This window comes from Hyperoodon ampullatus (genome assembly GCF_949752795.1).
Source record: "Hyperoodon ampullatus genome assembly, chromosome: 4".
Classification (NCBI taxonomy): Eukaryota; Metazoa; Chordata; class Mammalia; order Artiodactyla; family Ziphiidae; genus Hyperoodon; species Hyperoodon ampullatus.
This window is the reverse complement of record NC_136917.1, coordinates 66083379-66103585: the sequence shown is the minus strand read 5'-3', so window position 1 is coordinate 66103585 and position 20207 is coordinate 66083379. Positions and strand designations below refer to the sequence as shown.

The window sequence follows — 20207 nt, the reverse complement described above, 5'->3', positions numbered from 1 at the left end:
TAAGTACTTTACATACATTATCTCATTCTATCTTAACAATAATCTATTAGATTATTACTAAATTGAATTCACAGGTATTACATTAGAAAGCTAAGGGTCAAAAATGCTGACAAATCTGCCCAAGGTCATTAGGGGTAGTAAAAGGCAGAGCCAGGGTTAGCCCACAGGTCTGTCTGTCAGATACTAAAGTCTGAGTTCTTGGGCTAAGTGTTATACTATTTCTCCAGTCTAAAGGAGGAAAGACTGAGAGGATGAGAGGACGAAGTAAAACTGAAATGAATCTCTTTGAGACAGAAACACATCAGTCACTTAGCGTGATTCCCAACGTAAGTTCATATGTATTATGTTTCCTTGCCATAATCAGAGTGCAGTTGCAGCACTTGCTGGAGCTTCAGGCTCCAAGCTTTGTTGTGTCAGAAAATACTGCTAGAGAAAGGATTAAGCAACAGAGTTATATGGAACATCAAGTTCATATTCCCTATATCCGTGTATCTTTGTATTCCATGTATCTAAGAACATGTGATTACCATCACTGGTTAAATAACACTTAACCAGTCCCTGCACCTAGGAGCCCAACAAAGGACAAAGCACATTGCTGCTAAAACAAGGGTCTCTTCTGGTCATATCTGCTTGTCTAGTGGTCCAGTGCTAGAAACCATACCACTGACTCCTCCCAAGTGTGCTTGAATTCCAAGCACTTTTATATTTAATAACAAAGGAGTCAATGGCCCACTGAATTACACCCTCATTTGACTATGGGACAGAGAAATTTAAAGAATTAAATTTTATTAGAATAAGTTAAAAAAATAAATAAATTTTCCAGTGTACACTGCAAAACAAGTCTATATTATGAAAAGCTGGAGAATATGTACCTGAATTCATTTAGGGCATCAACTATTCGATTATATGCCAAACTCCTCTGACTGGCATCAGCTGATCTCCGGCTCATTTTCATAGCCTTGAAAGCAATCAAATAGTTAATTCTTATACTGATCATGGGCAAAATATGGGGGAAAAAAAGTAAAAGACAAAGTCACATATTTCCACAACATTTTACCCATCATTCTTAACTAGATATACATAAAGAAGGCACACATATTTCTAGTGGCTTTTTTTTTTTTTTGCACCTTTGGTCATTTAATGAGTATAATAAAATTCAAATTTTTCCAGTGGTAAGCCTCTTACTTAACTGTCAAACCACAGAATGTCAACACACAATGAGGATGATGTTGACAGTTTCTGGGTTACATAAAACTTTTTTCTCCCAAACAGATCATAAAATGATAAGTCAGTAACAACAGCTCCTGGGTTTCACTAATATTTCATAAATAATGGTTCTGTTAACTAAATCCCTTTTTAAAATCTAAAATATAAAGATGCTACTGAAAGATGTATCAAGTTATTAGTAATATTTGCTTTCTTAAAAACATATTTAGCCAAAGTTAAGAAGTCCTGCTTTAGGTAGACAAAAAGGGGATCAGGATTAGAATATGGATATCAGAAAGAACTTTGAAATTTTTTCAACTTTTTCAAAAAAATGTAATTATGCATTACTTATGTAATTACACATTATTTTTAAAATGTTTAAACATATATTTAAGAAAATGTTAGACTACTTCAGGCCAGAATCGTTCACGTTCATCCAAAAGCTTCAATAGGGTAAAAGTGACAGTTAACTTTATGTTTTCACTAACTGTTGAGAGACTCCCAATTTATAAAGAAATATTCTTTAGCTAGAATCAAGCAGTATTCTTCCTTAATTTTACCAACAATAAAAAATTTTACATTATAGATCTCAAAAGGTGGCGCAGACTTTGAAACAATTCCCACAGTGCTCAGAAACAGAATCCATAGATTTTCATTAAAAAAATAAGTAAGTGATAGTTTGAAAACTGGCCCTAGAACATAACTTATTTGGATGGTTCAGGGTTTACTACATTCTATGATTAATTACCAACTACAGAACGTTCTAAACTAAGTTCTATTCATTTATATGAAAGTATTCACTCAGCTTTATCTTTCAGCTTTATTAAGAAATAAGATGTTGAACAAATATCCACACAACTCTAAGTACTGCAATGTGCACTTTAGGTTATAGAATGAACAAAACATTAAAACATTTAAAAAGTAATGTTTAATGAGTTCTATAGTGCCTGAATATTTCAAGTTTTATACAAAGTTTAAACACTTCTCCCAGTAACTGAAATGTCAGTTCAACCACAGCTTAATATTCCACGTACTGACTCTGGCAACAACAGACTACAAAAAGAGACAGCAGCAAACTGTAGAAAATGTCACCAGTGCTGAACTTCTGAAAAAGTAAATGAAAATGGACTTTACTCATCTGCTCAGTAAAAAGGTACTGCTAATAATCTGTTTGTCTTTTAACAGATTTAATGTAAATAAATAATATAGTGTCTTCTCTAGAGGCAGATGATCCTCAGACACTAATGAGTTACTGAAATGCATCCTCTGCTTTCTAGAACATTCTAATTGGTCTCGCATCTCCACTCTCTTTTACTAGTCTCTTTTAAACATACTGCCAAAATAACGTTCCTATAGTACAATTTGAAGACAGCCTAACAAAGTCAAAAATTCTGGCAAACATTCTAGACTCTCTGTGATCTGGCCACCATTAACTCTGCCAGCCATACCACTCACTACTCCTCTTTGTATCTTTTCCTTTCTACATATTGTCACAGAGATTAAGAACTTTAGTTACACCCACTGATAGTTCAACTTATAGGAATCTCTTATAAAATATAATCTGGAAAATTCACCAAGATGTTAACTGCAGTGTAGCTATAACTGCGAAAAAGCAGAAATGACCTAATAAAAAAGTTACTTAAATGGAGGAAAGCCACTAAAATATATTCAAGAACCATTTAAAATGAGAAATGTGTATGTTAACAATGATTAATTTTTCAAAATGGGCACATAATTAAAACAGCATGAACACAGCACAGTCCCAATCAAGTAAAAGTACAATACGCATAGAAAAGGCCTGGGTAAGACTTTCAGCAAAATGTTAATGAGTTACCTTTGGGCAACAAGGATATCAATTTTTCTTGTTATTCTGCAATATCCATTTTTCAAAACTTTATGTTTAAAAAATCCTACACATCCTTTAAGATTCAGTTCAAATGAAACATCTTCCCAGCAGGAAGTCATTTTTCTTCCCTACGAACTCCTAAAAAACTTTGATTTTCCTTCTTTTTTAGTTATCTTTATGTTCTATCGTATATTCACAATTGTCTTACTTTACATCAATTTATTACATGCACTATCAGCAGCATTTGACACAACTGATCACTCCTAACTTCTTAAACTACTTTCTTCACCTGGCTCACCCCAAAAAGTACTCTCTCTTGTTTTTCCTCCTACTTGAATGGCCAATCCTCAGTCTCCCCTGCTGGTTCTCAACTCCTCAAATTTTAACTTACTGAAACGCTCTACAAATCAGGCCTAGGCCTCCTCTCCTCTCCTCTCTTCTCTCTCTCGATCAGTTTCTTGGCTTAAAATACCATATATACACTGATGACTGTCCAGCCTGGACCTTTCCCCTAAACTCTAGACTCACAACAACTTGGATGTCCAGGAGGCACTGCAAACGAACTGCTGATCTTCCTCCACCAAACCTGTTCCATTTGTAGTTTTCCCATTTTAGTACTGGCAATTCCATCCTTCTTACTGCTCAAAAGGAAAATCGCCAGTCAACCTCTATTATTCTTTCTCTTAACCCAAATTCGGTCCATCAGCTAATCTCCTTAGCTCTATTTTCAAAAATATCCAGAATCCAACCACTTGTCACCAATTCCATCATGAAAGTGCTTTAAGTATCCACCATCTCTCACCTGAATTACTTCAACAGCCTTGTAACTGATCCCAAAGCATCCACCTTTGCCCCTGAAATCTATTGTCCATCAGCAGTAAGAGTGAGTCTCATGAATAATGTCATTTCCCCTGCTCAAAACACTCCATTGGTTTCCCATCTTTCTTAAGAGTAAATGCCAATGCTCATACCATGGTATCCTATAAATTCCTACATGATCTGGTCCTATTTCTAACTCAGCCACTTTGGCCTCCTTACTCCTCCTTACTAATGCTCAAGCATCAGGCTTACTCCTTTGCCCCTCCTGGAGCATTCTTCTCTCAGATGGTTATAGCTGACCTCCTCCATATCTCTGGACCATATGTCATTTTATCAGGAGCTTTCTTGACTATCCTATAAAAATTTGTAATCCTTCCATGCAGCATTCCTTAAAAAGCTTTCTCTGTTTTATTTTTCTCCATAGCACTTATTACCATCTAAAATCTTATATATTCATTTGTTTATTTTCTATGCCATGAGGTCAGGAGTGTTGCTTTTTTTCACATCTTATCCTCAGTTGCTAGAATAGTGCCTGCCACATTCTAGGCCCTCAAATACTTATTTATTGAATGGATAAATGACCTTACATCTTTTTTTTAGGTAGTAGGCTTCTTAAAAGGAGCTGAAGTCTACTTTGCATCTCTCAGATCACTTTGTAGGGTACCTGCACAGATTCTGTTAATTTTTCTGCCAAATGAATGAACACAACGCTTAAGCGAGAGAATAAGATTCAAAGGAAAATAAAAAATATAAACAAACCATAAACATGACTATGCTTACCTGTTCTATTGCACTTTTTAATTTGTTCATGTGGCTTTCAAACAGAGGAAAATGTGAAAAAAAGAATTCATTAAATTTGTTGCTTTCATCTTCATCTTTGGATAATGAAAAGATTACCCCAATTGCAATCTTCTTTTTCCTCACAATCCCTGGGTTAGGGCCACAGCTCTCCTCTGACAGATTAAAGCTTTCTTCTATAGACCTTAAAAATAAATGGATTTTCATTTTAAAAAAATATAAAAATAATTAAATTCACAAATCAATCCCCTTGCCAATTAAATGTAGGCAAGCTAAAGGTCTTCCAGTGTTTTATCAAGTAAATCTAAAAATTCATACCAATTGTGTATCTCTTTGAGAAATCTACTGGCTATTCCTTTATACTCATATTTTTGTAAGAAATTTTAATAGAGAGTCAGATTGGAAACATTTTTGTTCAATTAGAAGTCACTAAAAATGTAGATAATCCCAATATATAACCAACCTAAAAGAGCCTGAATTTTAAGGTTTATAGACGAGTCTGATATAATCTCTTCACTGTTCTAGAATCTACTTATCTCCCCTTTAGATTCCAGGAATAAAATCAAAGGTGAAGGAATAAAGGGAGTGAATAAAAAAGGAAACAAGAAGCTTCATCATCTTTAGCTGTACTTAACACAGACTAAAAAAAAAAAATCTTTCAAGAATGAATTAACTTGCCAAAATAGAAACATGAAAAACTGAAATATCAAAACATGCAGTAAATGGATCAAAGACCAAAACAGAAGAGTTAAAACTATAAAACCCTTAGAAGAAAACATAGGGTAAAAGCTTCATGACACTGGATATGGCAATGATTTCTTGGATATGACACCAAAGGTAAAGGCAACAGAAGAAAAAAATAGATAAATTGGGCTACATAAAAATGAACAACTGTTTTGTATCAAAAGAAACTATCAACAGAATAAATGGGCAACTAATCAAATGGGACAAAATATTTGCAAAGCATATATCTGATAAGGGATTCATATCCAGAAATATATAAAGAACTCCTACAATTCAACAACAACCACCAAAAAAAGACACCTGATTAATAAAGTAAAACACTTGAATAGACTATCTCCAAAGAAAACATACGTACGGCCAATAAGAAAGCAAAAACATGCTCAACATCACTAGCCATCAGGTAAATGCAAATTGAAACACAAGGAGATACCACTTCACATCCTTCACATAAGGATGGTTACTATTAAAAAAAAAAAAAGGAAATTAACTACTGGTGAGGATGTGGAGAAATTAGAACTCTTGTGCAGTTCTAGTAGGGGAAATTTCTTAGAGGTACAGTTGTTAGTACTCCACGCTTTCAGTGCAGGGGACACATGTTCAATCCCTGGTCAGGGAACTAAGATATGCAGCGTGGCCAAAAAAAAAAAACACACCCTGGCCATTTCTAGTGGGGATGAAAGTAAAGTGGTACAGCCATTGTGGTGAAGAGTATGGCAGTTCCTCAAAAACTTCAACAGAGAATTATGATATGATCCAGAAATTCCACTTCTGGGCATATAACCAAAAGAATTGAAAGCGGAGACTTGAAAGGTATTTGTAGACTCACATTCATATCAGCACATTCACAACAGCCAAAAGGTGGAAGCAATCCAAATGACCAAGGACAGATGAGTGGATAAACAAAATGTATATACAATGGAATGTATATGTATATACAATGGAATACAATGGAATGTTAGTCATAAAAAAAAAATGAAATTCTGATACATGTTACAATATGGATGAACCCTGAAGGCATGCTAAGTGGAGTAAGGCAGGCATAAAAGGATAAATATTCTATGATTCCACTTATATGAGGTATGTAGAGCAATCAAATTTACAAAGAAAAAAATAGCATAGTAGTTCCCAGGGGCTCAGGGGAGGGAGGAATGGGGAATTATTGCTTAATGTGTAAAAAGGTTCAGTTTGTGGAGATAAAAAAGTTCTGGACGTGAATGGCTATGGCTGCACAACAGTGTGAAGGTACTTAATGCCACTGAACTATACAGCTAATAATGGTTAAAATAGTAAATTGTATGTTATGCATAACTTACTACAATTTTTAAAAATGTAGTACACTTTAAAAGTTTCCAGTTCCAGACTTTAAAAATACAAAATACAAGGTCCAGGTTCTTAACATACACAATTGTGTTAAAGGAACTATTCAATCTTGTGGTAAGTTAAAAGTCCCAGGCTTCCCTGGTGGCGCAGTGGTTGAGAGTCCGCTTGCTGATGCAGGGGACACGGGTTCGTGCCCCGGTCCAGGAAGATCCCACATGCCACGGAGCGGCTAGGCCCATGAGCCATGGCCGCTGAGCCTGCGCGTCCGGAGCCTGTGCTCCGCAACAGGAGAGGCCACAACAGTGAGAGGCCCGCGTACCGCAAAAAAAAAAAAAAGAAAGTCCCAACTTACCATCTAGGAAACACCCCATTCTCCAAACTTGTTGTTTGGCTACGTCGCCAGCGTCGCTGGTAGCTGCTGGCACAACTTCGGGTAAGTGAGGAGTTTGGAGAGGGAAATGGTGTAATAAGCAAGCTGCTGAGAGATGCTGTCAAGTCAGAGTAAGAACAAGTATAATGTATAAGTCAATAATTACTAAAAACAAGAACAGATTTCTTTTTAACAAATTTAAGAGTGGTGACTCAAATTTTCCATTTTGCTGAATGAGGCTCTAAAATTTCCATTTAAAAAAATACATCATTGTTGGAGCAAGGTCCCAGAAAAAAATCACGTATTAAAAGTGAGTTGGCAAGAGACCCTGATACAATCTCCTTTTGACATCCTTACCTTCCCCACCCCCACCCCAGACGAAAATGCTACTTTGAAAAAAGCTTTATTCCTTTGGCCATGACACTGTCTCCTAGCTTAGCTGAATCCTTAGTCCTTAAATTAAATATGATGCAGTTCAATTTCAACGCAGCAGCTGGATTTTAAGAACAAAAGCTATATTTGAAAATAAGTGTTTGAATGCCATTTAAAACGTCATTTAAAAGTACTCATGGAGGGGGGCTTCCCTGGTGGCGCAGTGGTTGAGAGTCCACCTGCCGATGCAGGGGACACGGGTTTGTGCCCCGGTCCGGGAAGATCCCACATGCCACAGAGCAGCTGGGCCTGTGAGCCATGGCCGCTGAGCCTACGCGTCCGGAGCCTGTGCTCCGCAACGGGAGAGGCCACAACAGTGAGAGGCCCGCGTACTGCAAAAAAAAAAAAAAAAAAAAAAAGTACTCATGGAGGGACTTCCGGGGCAGTCCAGTGGTTAAGACTCCACAATTCCAATGCAGGGGGCACAGGTTCGATCCCTGGTCGGGGAACTAAGATGCCACATGCTGCATGGCGGCCAAAAAAAAAAAAAAAAAAAAGAAGTACTCATGGATCACTTGTGCATAGGTAGCCACCTCTGAATGCTTGGGTACTTTTACCAAGAGTCATGACCTTACCTATCAAGCTCCAAGAAAGAGTGAATCCTACAGATTGCTCTCTGGAACATTGCTCTCTGGAACAGACACATCCCAATAGAGTCCACTCTGATTATAAGTGCTGCAATCCCCTAACTGTGGAAATTATTCTCTTCTGAAAACCCTTCTCTGCAATCCAAAAGCTCTGTTTCCTGCCTGGGGTATCAAAAGGAATCTCTCTTAATCTAGAGAGAAAAAGACCTCAAGGGCTTGCTTTTGTTTAGAAATATTTTAGATTCCCATTTTCATCATTATAAACACACACTGAAAATTTGTAAAGTAATCAAAAGGGAAGTATTATTATCATCTATAAAAAGATACATGCCAGATGATATATTATTTTGGACACCGGGACTGAAAACTAAGAGATTATCATTATGAAAATATGTTCATTTGAATTCTCTGACAAATTCAATGGTAAAGGGGAGAGCTCTATGTGCCATGCAAACATCTGGGCCGCCAATGAATTAATTCTGGACTACTTTCTTGAAAATACCACATTTTATCAATTAGTAGTATAAAACTTTGTAGTCTAAGATTAGGCATGTATAACTAATCTGGGTACAGCTTCTGTGAGAAATCAAATGTTACTCTAAATTTGGAAAAGCTCTGTTTTATCAAATTCTGGTATTAAAAATAACACAATCAGAAAAAGGAAGAAAATACACAATTAACTTAAACAGCATGTATGAATTCAATGGCTTGAAGAAGCTTTACAGATCAGTCTTGCCAGGCCCTTCAATTTACAGATGAAGAAAATGAAGTATAGAGACATTAATTTATCACTTCTGAAATCTTGGATAAATAATGAAAACTAAATTCCTGCCACAGAAAACTAAATCTCTAGATTACATAGATGCAAACAGTATTAAGAGAAATCCATTCTAGATTAGTTCCTAAGAACAAAAACAACTCAATTAGAAAAGAAGGGTGGGATTATTTGAAAGATGAGACTTCTCCTATTAGAGTAGTGGTTCTTAACTTTAGCTGTCCATCAGAATCAGTGGTTGAGTTTTTCATTTTTTGTTCCTCAAATACAGATGCCTAAGCCTTTCTCTAGTGTAAATCAAGAATCTTCAAGAGTAGAGTCCAGGTATCTGAAAAATTTTCTTGAAATTTCTCACGCATAACTAGGGATTACAATATATGAGAAGTTTGGAGTCTCCATCTAGACTCAAAACTGACTTGTGAACAATTTAGATAGCAGAGCCATGCAATGTGACAACACATACAGATAATCACAGTGGATAGTTTCTCATACCTAACGATAATTCAAACCTAGGAGTACTCCACCTTTCTCTTATGCTGATCTCTGAGCCCTGACACTTTTCCTTTTAACTGAAATGTCCTCCTTTCATGCCTTTGGCCAGATAACTCCTATTTATTTCAAGTATCAACACTCTGTACAGCTTTACTCACACCCTGCCCCTTGCCCAGGCTAAGTTAGGTGCCATTTCTCTGAACCTCTGCACAGGTCTATCACAGAACACCTCAAACAATAATCTATGACAGATGATTTTCCTGGACATTCCTCTCATTAGAAGCTGTGCTCATTAAGGATAGAATCTGGGGGGTTTTGTTGTTTTTTTCTTTTTAATCCTCACAATGTTTCAATAAAACTTTGTTAGATTTTGGAAGAGTACGTATTTCAAAGAAATATGTATAACACTGGCTCAAAATGCCTAAGCTTCTCTGGGCAAGAGACAGTCTGACACTTTAAACCCTAGTTAGGAGAAAACAGATATAAGCAAATGTGTTTTTTCTACTATGCTATCTAAGCAGTCTCTTGAGCAATATTATTTTTCTTATACTGGCTAAGCCTAAGCCAGCGTGTATTCATTCAGGCCATGCTCCACCAGGCACATTTACTATTAAACATGAAAAATTTTTAATCTAAAGTATTTATCTCTGCTGTTTCTACCAGCCTCTTGTAAGGCTAATATCAATACTAACAAACTGTGCACATAAAACTGGATGATAAAAGCAAAGATAAAAAAGGAAATCAATGTCGGCTAACAGTGATCTCATCAAAAATTGGATTAATACATGAACCTGTCATTACCAGAACGTGCTATGCCACTGTCTCTGTCCTCATTCAGCTCTCTTCCAGGCATGTCCATTGGGTTGCTGTGAACTGCGAATCAAGACAAAACTGTGACTTATAAAATACAGTGCTGTTCAGGTTGATGTTGTTCCTTTTATGTAGCAAACTAAATCATGCTCATCTCATTGCATTCCTTTATTTTTTTCAACAGCATGGCACAAACCCAACACCAAGAGCTATTACTCAGTTGAACAAGCTTTGAGATCTCTCTGAAGATTTGACATATAATATGAAATAATCTATGGTATAATACCTAAAGAAGCAAGGGATGACTAAAATAAGTATTTTAGAAGCATATTCAATGATATATGAATATATTCACAATATACTGCTAAATGAAAAAAAGGCAATCTACTGACCAGTAAGAATGGTGGTTGCTGGGGCTAAGTGACTGGTATATGATGGTTGTCTGCTATTCTGCCTATAAAAATGTATGTTTAAAAATTCTCCATAATAAAAATTTTAAGAAAGCTGAACAGTATAACCCCAATTTTGTTTTAAAACAAACAAAAAAACTAAGAAGGTGATTTCCAGTTGACAAGATGGCTAATATATTTTTTTGCCTATTTTTCATATTTTCCAAATTTTCTATAATATATATACATTGTTTGTATCTTACATTTGTAAGAAAAATAAATATTAATTAAAACAAGAAGTTGGATACAACTTCCTGGATACAGAAGCATGAACACACTCTACAATCATCTATTTAATGATGTAAACAAACATAGTCATATATGCCTTTTACAGAATATAACGGTGCTTGTTCATCTAAATTTTAGCTCCAAGAGAAATCATTCTTATGGAATAGTGTAGATCAGAAATTTTACAATAATAGTAAGATAGGATATTTTCTGCGATTGATGAACCATGATACAGAAGCTACTCAGCCATGGAAACAAGATAGTGTCACATTAGAAATTCCACTGGTATTATAAGAAACAACGTTCATACTATATTTTGGTTTAGGATTCTAAAGTTAAAATCATTATTACATAACAAAATAAGAAAGGACAAACTGAAATTTCATGAAAATGTCAATTCCACTGATAACTTAGTTTCTAGAAACTTTAAGAACATATTCAGTAGAAAGATATTAAGTTCTTAAACTTTCTAAGCAATGTTTTCTCAACTACACCTTCCCCAACTGCATTTCTCTACTCTCTTGTTTCCACAGCTTAACTATGAATTCTAGACGCTGGGGCACACCAACTAGTCTACCCACACAGCACATGGCAAACCTGCAAAGAAAGAGGCGCTCCTGATCAGGCGGAGCGGACCCTGTTCAGAGAATGCCCGCCTGGGGCTGCAGAACTGTGAAAGACCTACATGGCAGAAACGTAAAATACATATGAAAGAGGGCTGTTAGAGAAGCCACAATGCGTCAGGAATAAAAGGTGAGCTAAGGAAGTACAAAAGCAGACCAACAGATATGGATGGAAACCTTTAAGCAAGTAAGAATAATTCAAGCTGGCTTCCTATTTTTAGAACAGGATGGTTTCCCTCTGGTCATGGCTTATGTCAACATAACAATCTACTAATAAGTCCACATATAATAATAAAAATAAAACATAAATAATAAAAATAAGCTTCCACTATACAAGGTAAAATGTTCAATCCTTTCTCATCTAAAACAATGTTTTTAAAGATTCAAAACAGCACAGTAATGTTATCTATATAATCTGACATTTGCCAAATAAATTTATCTTTTAAAAAGTCAGTTTTAAGATTACAACATTGTGCAACTACAGTTAAGAAGAAAACCACCTAAGCACTTGGCTGAAAAACAGAACACAAAATAAAACAAAGAGCAAATAAAGGGGTCTACTGACAAATAAGTATGAAATTGGTTTTTCTAAACTAGTGGTAAATTATAAAGTAACAGAAGAAACCAAAGTTCCTAGAGCAAGGGTCAGCCACTATGGAAGCAAGAAAGCCAATGCAGCCTGTCAGGGCCAGACTCCCAGCTGCCCAACATAAGTAGCTGCCACACACCTGACCAAGAGAAGATAAGAGTCTGAAGACCCAGAGAGGGTAACATTCCAGCCTGGAAGCAAGCAGCTGCGTTACTTGTTAGTTATGCTTCATCAAGATGGCCTAAATAGCCATCTAGGAGGTTTATCTAGGATGGAACTGGGGACTTTTCTGTTTTAAAAAGTGACAAATGTATTTTTCAAATTGCTAATAGGTATTTTTCTAAAACAAGAGTTTCTATAATTATAGTGCATGTGAAGCAAACCTTCCATTTTCATTGTTCAGTTCCTTCTTCATTTTTTCCTAGTTACCTCAAAACTTACCTGCTCTCTTTAATCACCTTCCCTACCACCTCTTCTTACTCTCAGCATATGACTTTGTCTCGTACAGTATGCATATGTTTGTACACATGAAGAATCACCATATGGGAACTCTCCTTCTCCTACCATGCTATCTCCAAACTTAATCTCCAAACTTAATCAACTTTCATCTCTGCCTCCTTCCTGCCTGAGCAGTAATAACAGGTAACATTATTCAAGTCCCCTTTATGTGCAGGGACTATCTGTGAAAAATCCTGAGAGGTATCTCCCTCCCTCCCTTCCAAAGCTAATTCTTCTAAGTCAGCTAGGCCCTTCCAGTTTACCAGTATCACCTCTATCTCCAACCTCATCCTCCTTATAACCTCCTTTTCCATCAACATTTAAATACAGTCAGAACTCTTCTACCTTCTCCCCATATATCTAATCCTATAGTTCAGTAGTTCTTAAAATGTGGTCCAAGGACCCCCTAAGGGGACCCTGCAACCCTTTCAAGGGGTTCTTGAGGACATTCCTTTTTCTAGCTACATATCTATGTGAAACTATATTTTCTTAACACACTTCAACCAAAACAACATATTACAAAAGACTGAATGCAGAAGAAGATATGAGAATCCAGCTGTTTCTATTAAGCCAGACAATAAAACGTTTTGCAAAAATGTAAAACAATGCCACTCTAAGTTTTCTTGTCTTGGAAAGTATAGTTATTTCAAAACATGTTATTTATATTAACATAAAAAGGGTTATAAGTGTTATTTTTAATGAGTTACTAAGTAAATATTTTAAATTTTTTCTGAATTTTAATTTCTAATACAGCATATATCAATAAATGTAACCTACATACACAAAAGCTCTCTGTGGTCCTCAATAATTTCTACGTGTGTAAAAGGGTCCTGAAACCAAGAAGTTTGAGGATGTCTGCTTACATCTTAGAAAAGAAGACTAACGTCTGAGTCTTTCCTCAACTTTGGCTTCTATTCTCCCCACTGAAACTACTCACATAGGCCACCACCAAAAGCCTTCCTGTTATTTAATGCACTCCATACTATCTTACACTACCTTACATCATATTTGATGCTGACTACATTACACTTTGAACTTTTTTCCCTCAGTTCTCATGATAACACACGCTAAGTTTTTTTTTTTCTTAGTCTCCTTTATGTGATTCTCTTCTCCTACTCCATCTTTAAAGCCAGCATTCCCCAGGGTTCTATCCTCAACAATATTTCCCTCTCATTCATTCTTATGCTTTCAATTATCATTTATATGATAATAATTCTCAAATCCATGGTAGAAACTGCTAACAACCTAAAAAAGGATTGTGTTCTCCGTTGCATAACATCAAGTAGTCTGTGGGAAGCAGCCGGCCAGCTAGGGACCATATTTCTCAAACCTCCTTATATACAGGTGAAGCTGTATGATTAGTTACCACCAATGGAATGTGAGCAAAAGTGATGTATATCACTTTCAGGTTGAGGTGGTTTTGAAGGGAATGTGCCTTCTCCATACTCAATCTCTTTCCACTGGCTTTGTGTAGGTGAGCACAACCTTGGAGCCCATATTGTAAAGAAGGTAGAACTCCAAGAAGGAAGGAGACTGGACCTTTAAAACACTGCTTTGAGGAAAATTGTGAGAAAAAACCTCTATTGTTTTAAAACTATTATACGTTATCTTACAGCAGCTACCACCAGAATACATCTCTCTCTCTCTAACTAACTACCATGGATATCTTCACTTGGATATCCTACCAATACTTCCAATTCGACATGCCTAAACCTAAAATCATCAACTCCCAATTTCTCATGTTCCTCCCGGTGAATGGAACCAATATTCATGCAATTACACAACCCGATAGCTCAGTGCCACCCGACTCCCCCTCTCCCCTCACCTCTTCTACCTAATTACCAAGTCTTCTCTACTCTATTTCTCCCAACAAAGTTCTCAACAACTCTTTATCCTTATGGACACAATTTTACTCTACGTCCCCATTATCTGTCACTTGGACTGTCATAAGCAGCCTTCTAATATGGGTGTTTTCTTAATCCCACTGGCTCATCTGAATCTATTCCTACAGCAATTAGAATGTTCTTTTGCAGATACAAATCTGATCTGATCATGTTTCTACATTGTGAAAACTCTTCTGTTGTTGCCTTGAGAATGCACCACAAAACTCTCCAGCTATAAGAACTGCAAATGGCCAAGCACCCCAGCTGCTGTGTTCTTAAATTCACTGCCATGTTTGTGCAGGGCCACATATCCCACAGGCTGCGCCTAGCCAATGACTAAACACAGTAGCTATAGTAAGGCAGGCCCATTTTGGCAAGACATGGGTCACTTCTGACAACCAACTCTGACTCAAAGACTCGTCCACAGCCTTATCAAACCTTCCTTGGACTATATGGCAGGCTGGAACATGTCCACTCAAGCTTTTATTCCTCTCTTTCACTCAAGGCAAACTTGCACCACAATCTGAGGGCTCTCTGAACCCTTCCCAGCTCCCTCTTCATTTCTCTCACCTAGTAATAATAAAATCCTTGTATGTTTAAACCTGTCTTGGCACCTGTTAAAAACCAGGAGGAAGACCCAAACTAACACACCCTCACTGGTACCCAACTGCTTACCCAAAGCATAAGTCCAAATTCCTCAGTGTAACCCAAAATGCCCTTCATGATCTGGCTCTTGCTCACTTCTTTATTTCCTTTTACTTCCTTTACTTATATCCACACTGTGCTCCACCCACACTGATTTGTTCACATTCTTTCCACACTCAATGATCTCTTGCACTAGGTCTGTGCACATGCTCCTGCTTTTTCCTAGAACATTTCTCTTCCCAACTGTCAGGCTAATTCTTCAAGTTTAGGCTCACTTCTTTAAGAAAGCCTTTTGTGATACTCCAAGACTGAACTGGGTGTTCCTTCTCATTTCTATCACAACATGCTCTTAGTTTTGTCCAAAAATTAACTACAGTATACTGTAATTGTATACTGTATTGTATTGCTTGTCTGACTTCCACTAACTAAAAATCTGTTGAGGCAGGAACTGTGTCTGGTTCACCACTGTATTCTCAGGGCCTAGCAGAGTGCTTGGCATATAATAAGTGCTTGATAAGTACTTGTTGATTAATTGGAAATTTAAAGAAAATAAGAAATGGTGCTCAAATATCCTTGATTCACAATTAAGAATGTGCAAGAAAAAGCCATTCATAACAAAGTCTGTGCTTTGTTAAATGCATTAATTTCCTATTCCATGTTAAAACAGAGAAGTTGAGTATATCTAGCAACTATAGTGTACTTTACCTTTATACATGATAATGGATTTGTATTATTAAAATAAACAGCTTTTAATAAGCCCCTTTAGCTTTTAAAAGTATCAAATTATAAAGAAAAAAAGACTTATTTCTGTCACATTTTTACTTTATTAAAATGAATGAACTGGGCTTCCCTGGTGGTGCAGTGGTTGAGGATCTGCCTGCCAATGCAGGGGACACGGGTTCAAGCCCTGGTCTGGGAAGATACCACATGCCGTAGAGCAACTAGGCCCGTGAGCCACAACTACTGAGCCTGCGCGTCTGGAGCTTGTGCTCCGCAACGAGAGGCCATGACAGTGAGAGGCCTGCACACTGCGATGAAGAGTGGCCCCCGCTCGCCGCAACTAGAGAAAGCCCTCGCACAGAAACGAAGACCCAGTACAGCCAAAAATAAATAAATAAGCTAATAAATTTTTTTTAAAAATGAATGAACTAATCAAGTTAAGAAAAAGTAGAACTTCTATTTTTCTATAAAATGCATGCTTTCTACAACACGTGTCTGACACTGCAACTAGCCCATAGTAGGTACTTAATAAATAGCTGCTATTTGAATGAACATGAATTATAAAAAAAAATAGGATGCTATACTGTTAAAGGTGGGAGAAAAAGCTGTCTTCTACTAATACATATAACTGATATTTATTAAAATTAATTACAAATAAAAATTTCCACTAAACAGGGAATGAGTGAAACATTCATCCTATTCTTTTTTTTTTTAACATCTTTATTGGAGTATAATTGCTTTACAATGGTGTGTTTGTTTCTGCTTTATAACAAAGTGAATCAGCTATACATATACATATATCCCAATATCGCCTCCCTCTTGCGTCTCCCTCCCACCCTCCCTATCCCACCCCTCTAGGTGGTCACAAAGCACTGAGCTGATCTCCCTGTGCTATGCGGCTGCTTCCCACTAGCTATCTATTTTACATTTGGTGGTGTGTATATGTCCATGCCACTCTGTCACTTCATCCCAGTTTACCCATCCCCTTCCCCACGTCCTCAAGTCCATTCTCTACATTTGCGTCTTTATTCCTGTCCTGCCCCTAGGTTCTTCAGAACCAATTTTCTTTTTTTTTTTTCTCTAATACACTACAGTTCGTTTTGCACTGGAAATATGGTCAGCAGTAATTTATTTGATCTAAGATAAAACAAAGGACCAGAAATTTTAGAAATAGTTTGTCACTTTAAAATGTTGAACTTAAATAACAAACAATAAACTAACCAAATTACTAAATAAGCTGCTATTTTAATAAATCTCTTAAGAAACATCAAATTTGAATATCTGCTCATCTAAATTACAGGTCAAAAAAACAAGCACCATTTTAAAATTACTCTATGGTTAGGGCAAAGAAAAGGGAGAAAGTATAATACCTGTCTCCCTCAGCTGAAATATTCAAAAGAGCTAGTAAGGGCTTTTCACATCAACAAAAGTACTTTTCAAAGATGCATCGAAATTAAAACCAAAAAACAAATTAGGTATTTCTTCAGCAGTTCTCTTTTTTCAGGTACAAAATAAACATTATGTTTAAATATATGAAAACTAAATTTTTCGAATAATACAAATATTACATATACTTGCAATTTAAATCCCTTTTCCACTTCTAGTATTTGAAATTCTTTGGTCTTCTAACATTATTAAGAACATTATTATCTACACTATTAAGAACATTTTTAAAACGTATAAAACCGTTTTACCTATATTTCCAAGAAGTCCATTAATAACTGTGTTATTATCAGCCTTTAATGTACTGTTGTCCTGATTGATGAATTCAAGACTGTCTTGCAGCCTAAGTGGGAGGAGAAAAAAATAAATTCCAAATTTGTTTTATGCTCTTAATGGCAATTCTTTGTATACCTCAAATTTTAAGTGTAAAACTTTTTTTTTTAAGTTTTAAGTTTCCCTATTAGTACTATAAACCAACTAATCATTTAAATCAGGGGTTGGCAAACTACACCCTGAGGGTTAAATTAAGTCTGCTGCCTGTTTCTGTAAATAAAGTTTTATTGGAATACAGCCACACCCAAGTGTCTGTCAACAGATGAATGGATAAAAAAAGACTGTCATGTATATATATAGACAGTGGATATTATTCAGCCATGAAAAGAAAAAAAGAGGAAGTCCTGCCATTTGCAACAACTTTGGTCCTTCAGGGCATTATGCTAAGTGAAATAAGTCAGATCGAGAAAGGCAAATGCTGTATGATATCACTTATATGTGGAATCTAAAAAAGCCAATTCCCTAGCGGACCAGTGGTTAGGACTCTGTGGTTCCACTACAGGGGGCACGGGTTCAATCCCTGATTGGCAAACTAAGATCCTGCAAGCCATGAGGCACGGCCAAAAAATAAATAAATAAATAAAAATTTTAAATTTATTTAATTAAAAAGAAATTAAAAAGCCGAACTCAGGGGCTTCCCTGGTGGCGCAGTGGCTGAGAGTCCGCCTGCCGATGCAGGGGACACGGGTTCGTGCCCCGGTCCAGGAAGATCCCACATGCCGCGGAGCGGCTGGGCCCGTGAGCCATGGCCGCTGAGCCTGCGCGTCCGGAGCCTGTGTTCCACAACGGGAGAAGCCACAACAGTGAGAGGCCCGCATACCGCAAAAAAAAAAAAAAAAAAAAAGCCGAACTCAGAGATGCAGAGAGCAGAGTGATGGTTACCAGGGACTGGGAGTATGGGATATGGGGATAAAATGGTCAAAGGGTACAAACTTCTAGTTATAAGATTAACAAGTTCTGGGTGTCTAATATACAGCAAGCTAATTATAGCTAATAATACTGCATTATATCTTGAAAGTTGCTAACAGAGTAAATCTTAAATATTCTCACCACAAAAAAGAAATGGTAATTATGTGACAGGATGGTAGCAGCTAAGGCTATGGTGATAATCACTTTGCAATATATAAATGTATCAAATCAACACGTCATATACTTCAAACTTACATAATGGTGTATGTCAATCATATCTCAACAAAGCTAGGGGAAAAAAATCTGGCCTCCATAAACTTTCAAACTTAAGGGATGGAATAAAATCTGAATTTATGCTGCAATCCTGAAAGCAGCTTATTGGTTTTCATACTTTGCAAACCTTAAAGAATTCATTTCTCCCTTCATCCATAACTACTTACGTATTGAGACTTCCACAGATGCTGCTGCCAGTCCGTGCAGTAAAAACTTTGCTGAGCATAAGCTGTGGAGGGGAACTATGAAGAAAAAGAGAGGGATAGAGAGAGATCAAAACTGAAACACAAGGACCTTTCCAATTTATTACAAATAAAAATGTTTAAGTCACAGAGATGTCACAGCATAGTTACAACAGCCATGAAGTAGCATTAAACCCATAAAACATCATAAACTTAGTATCTGACATGCTCAATCTGAGTGAAGACTATATGAAATTCGCCCATCTTTTAAAAAACTAAACATTCTAAAATGGATTCATCAAGAAAAATCAGAAAAATCCCTCACCGGATCTGATGAATCTTTAAGGTGGAGCCTTTGTAGCTCATTGCTACTGAGCCAAACATCATCTCTCCAAGCATATTGGCATCAGAAGAGCATCGAGAACCCTAAACAATAAGCATAACATTAATAAAATTGCAGAATTTAAAACCTATTTCAAAAACTGATTTTTATTAAAAATTCCTTTGCTGTATTCTACGTAATGTTTTTTTAAATGATTTTACGTTGTATACACTGTTCTGCACCTTGATTTTCTTCATTTCATTTTCTTCATTTCACAATGTCTTATAGATCTAAGCATATTGTTATACATAGATTCCTTTTGAGAGCTGCATAGTACCCTCCTATATGAAAATACCAGTTTATCAAGTCTGTTCCCCTTACTGACAGGCATTTAAGTTACTTCCTGTTTTTTGCTATTACAAATAACGCTCAAATAAACATTCTTAGCCACATCTTATGCATATGCAATGCTTCTCCAGGACAGATAACAAGAAGTAGAATTCACTGAACATGCTGAACAGATTTTACCACCCCTATTGTGCAAAAAGAAGCATTTGCAAAAGGGGTAACTTGGACATTTTGCATTTTTTTAAAAAGACTTATCTTAAGCATTAGAATGTCTTGTTTGTAAAAAGTTCTGATTTAAAAAGTTATTCTTTTCCATTATTCTTTAATTGTCCTCATAGGAGTCAAAAAAATCTAAAAATTGACTCATCCATTTGGTTACTATTTATATACTGTGGCAAATACAACTAGTTAACCACCAAATATCTTATTGCTTATTTTTTGAAGTACAAGTTGTTTCAAGGAAGCAATGTGCCCAAATGAAAAAAACTGCATTTCAGAGCCTCCCTTGCAGATAGAGGATTTCGAGTTGGTCTCTATATTCAAAGAGTTAAACCAGTGGTTGG

The 20207-nt window shown here is 36.5% G+C and overlaps 1 protein-coding gene across 3 annotated transcripts in view; it reads right to left on the bottom strand.

Annotated features, from left to right (window-relative positions):
* The window catches only part of FNIP1 (folliculin interacting protein 1), a gene marked incomplete at both ends in the record, with an annotated part of 128783 nt that overhangs the window by 41476 nt on the left and 67100 nt on the right, over nt 1-20207 (bottom strand). For 2 of the 3 annotated variants that reach the window (XM_079702321.1, XM_079702323.1), the window contains 8 exons: nt 873-958; nt 4652-4853; nt 7086-7221; nt 10191-10262; nt 11474-11557; nt 17529-17620; nt 18960-19034; nt 19300-19400. In XM_079702321.1, coding sequence (XP_079558447.1) covers nt 873-958; nt 4652-4853; nt 7086-7221; nt 10191-10262; nt 11474-11557; nt 17529-17620; nt 18960-19034; nt 19300-19400 — 848 coding nt within the window. The remainder of the gene's footprint in view (nt 1-872; nt 959-4651; nt 4854-7085; nt 7222-10190; nt 10263-11473; nt 11558-17528; nt 17621-18959; nt 19035-19299; nt 19401-20207) is intronic. The other variant, XM_079702322.1, reaches the window with a different exon arrangement.